This window comes from Martes martes (assembly GCF_963455335.1).
Source record: "Martes martes genome assembly, chromosome: 17".
Lineage (NCBI taxonomy): Eukaryota > Metazoa > Chordata > Mammalia > Carnivora > Mustelidae > Martes > Martes martes.
In genome coordinates, this window is record NC_137905.1 from 53,898,849 (window position 1) to 53,900,679 (window position 1,831).

Sequence of the window (1,831 nt, forward strand, 5' to 3'; positions counted from 1 at the left end):
AATAAATGATAGCAATATTATAAGGAATGGGAGGGAGGAATTGGGAATATTCTGTCCTGAGGTACCTTCACTATCTGTAATGTGGTAAAAGGTTATCTGTATTTATTTGACAGAAAGCTCAAGAGAGCACAGGTAGGGGGAGCAGCAGAGGGAGAAGCAGGCTCCCTGCTCAGCAGGGAGCGCAACGTGCGCCTCGATCCCAGGACCCTGGGATCATGACCTGAGCTAAAGGCAGATGCTTAACCAGCTGAGCCACCCAGGTGCCCTGAGAACATTTTCTTCTTTACTTTCTTGAATACCATCTTACATGTTAAATTCTCTTGAATCTTTTCTAAAAATTCAAAGATTAGTCAATTTCTGGGTATATTTAATTTGTCAAATTAAAAGTTACACACTTGAAGACCTCCCCACAACCTCTAGATTGTTTCAGGAACAATTTTTTAATTGCACAAATTCCAAATTACTTCACTAGAAGTGTGAATAAAATTTCAGTTATGTAAGTATTTTCATAACAATTCCATAAGGTTTCATTTACATTTATTATCACTATTTACTGTTTCTTATGGGAAAGAAGCTCATTCTGGTTTGCTGAACTCTCTCTTGATTTTTACTTAATGCTTGCAGTTTGGAGGTTTGGAGGTTGAATGAATAAACAACCATACACTATGCAAAAACATACAATTTACATACTTGTCATGAGTTTAGTGGGTGTTACGTTCCTCATCCAGGCTAAGTAGAACCTTGAACACGCTGGAGATACGGTTCATGAGAATAAAGGGACAGGCACTTGGGAAACCTCCATTGATCAAGGCAGAGATGCTCACCAGCAACCACCTGGGATCATCGAATAGAATAATGCAGACTTGGAAGATGGAGGAAAGGGAGTAGAAGGACACAAAGGTGGTCACCAGGACAAGGATGCTCTGGGTGGCTCTGGACTCAGCAGAGGATCTGGGGGAGACATTATTAGGCCTGTGAATGTGTTGGACCCGCTGCCTGTGCCCGTGCAGGATGAAAACCATCTGCTGGCCCAGATCATGAGTCCTCAACATAAAACTTCAGGGAATGATAACAGTGCTGCTTGTACCAATTGTGTGACTTTGTTACTGCTTATCACAGAACAGTATCCCAAATCCTTTCTCACCGAGATGCTCCTGTTGCTCCATTTGCCAATCACATGGATAGGAAAAAGGATATTTGCCAGCATGTAGAGGGCCCAGCACAGGAATATAGAGAAGTCAATGTGCTTGAGAGCTTTCCTTTTAAGTTTTGTCCAACTTGAGTTCCTGGAGCTGATCGTGATGGCCTGGAAGACACTCAAGAGGCAGGTGCTGCCTAGGGACACATCCCTGCTCACTCTGTGAAGATAGAAAAGAAGTTTGCATCCAAGATCCCTTGGAAAACTGTTCCACCCAAAAGCTGCCATTGTCTGGGGGACTCCTTTACAGAGGAGGGATAAGGAGTTGGCTACAGTCAGGTGTTGAACAATCAAATCTGTGGGCCTCAACCTGCACCCAGTGAAGTAAAGGAGGAGATAATGGTAAAGAAGACAGAAGTTCCCCAGGATTCCAACCATGGTCTGGGTTAAGAAGATCACTCCTATGACCAGATCCCTGGAGGCCATCCTGCCAGTTTCCAGCCACTGAGATTTGTCTTCAGAACCAGAGGATCCTGCATGGGAATATGAGGTGTGGGCTTCAAGCATCATGTCAACTAAAATCCAATATTAACCACTGATCATTCGTTTCACCTTAGAAATGGTATTGGGGGAACTGGATATCCACATGTAAAAGGGTGAAATTGGGCCCCAATCTTACACCATACAAAAAAT

The 1,831-nt window shown here is 43.4% G+C and overlaps 1 protein-coding gene across 1 annotated transcript; it reads right to left on the reverse strand.

The window, feature by feature from the left end:
• Positions 1-701: 701 nt before the first annotated feature.
• Positions 702-1,624, reverse strand: LOC308358422 (vomeronasal type-1 receptor 4-like; the record flags this gene model as incomplete). The annotated part of the gene is given in 3 exon segments (XM_080828604.1): positions 702-1,024; positions 1,027-1,045; positions 1,049-1,624. Coding segments are annotated over 3 exon segments (918 nt in total).
• Between the last annotated feature and the right edge of the window lie 207 nt (positions 1,625-1,831).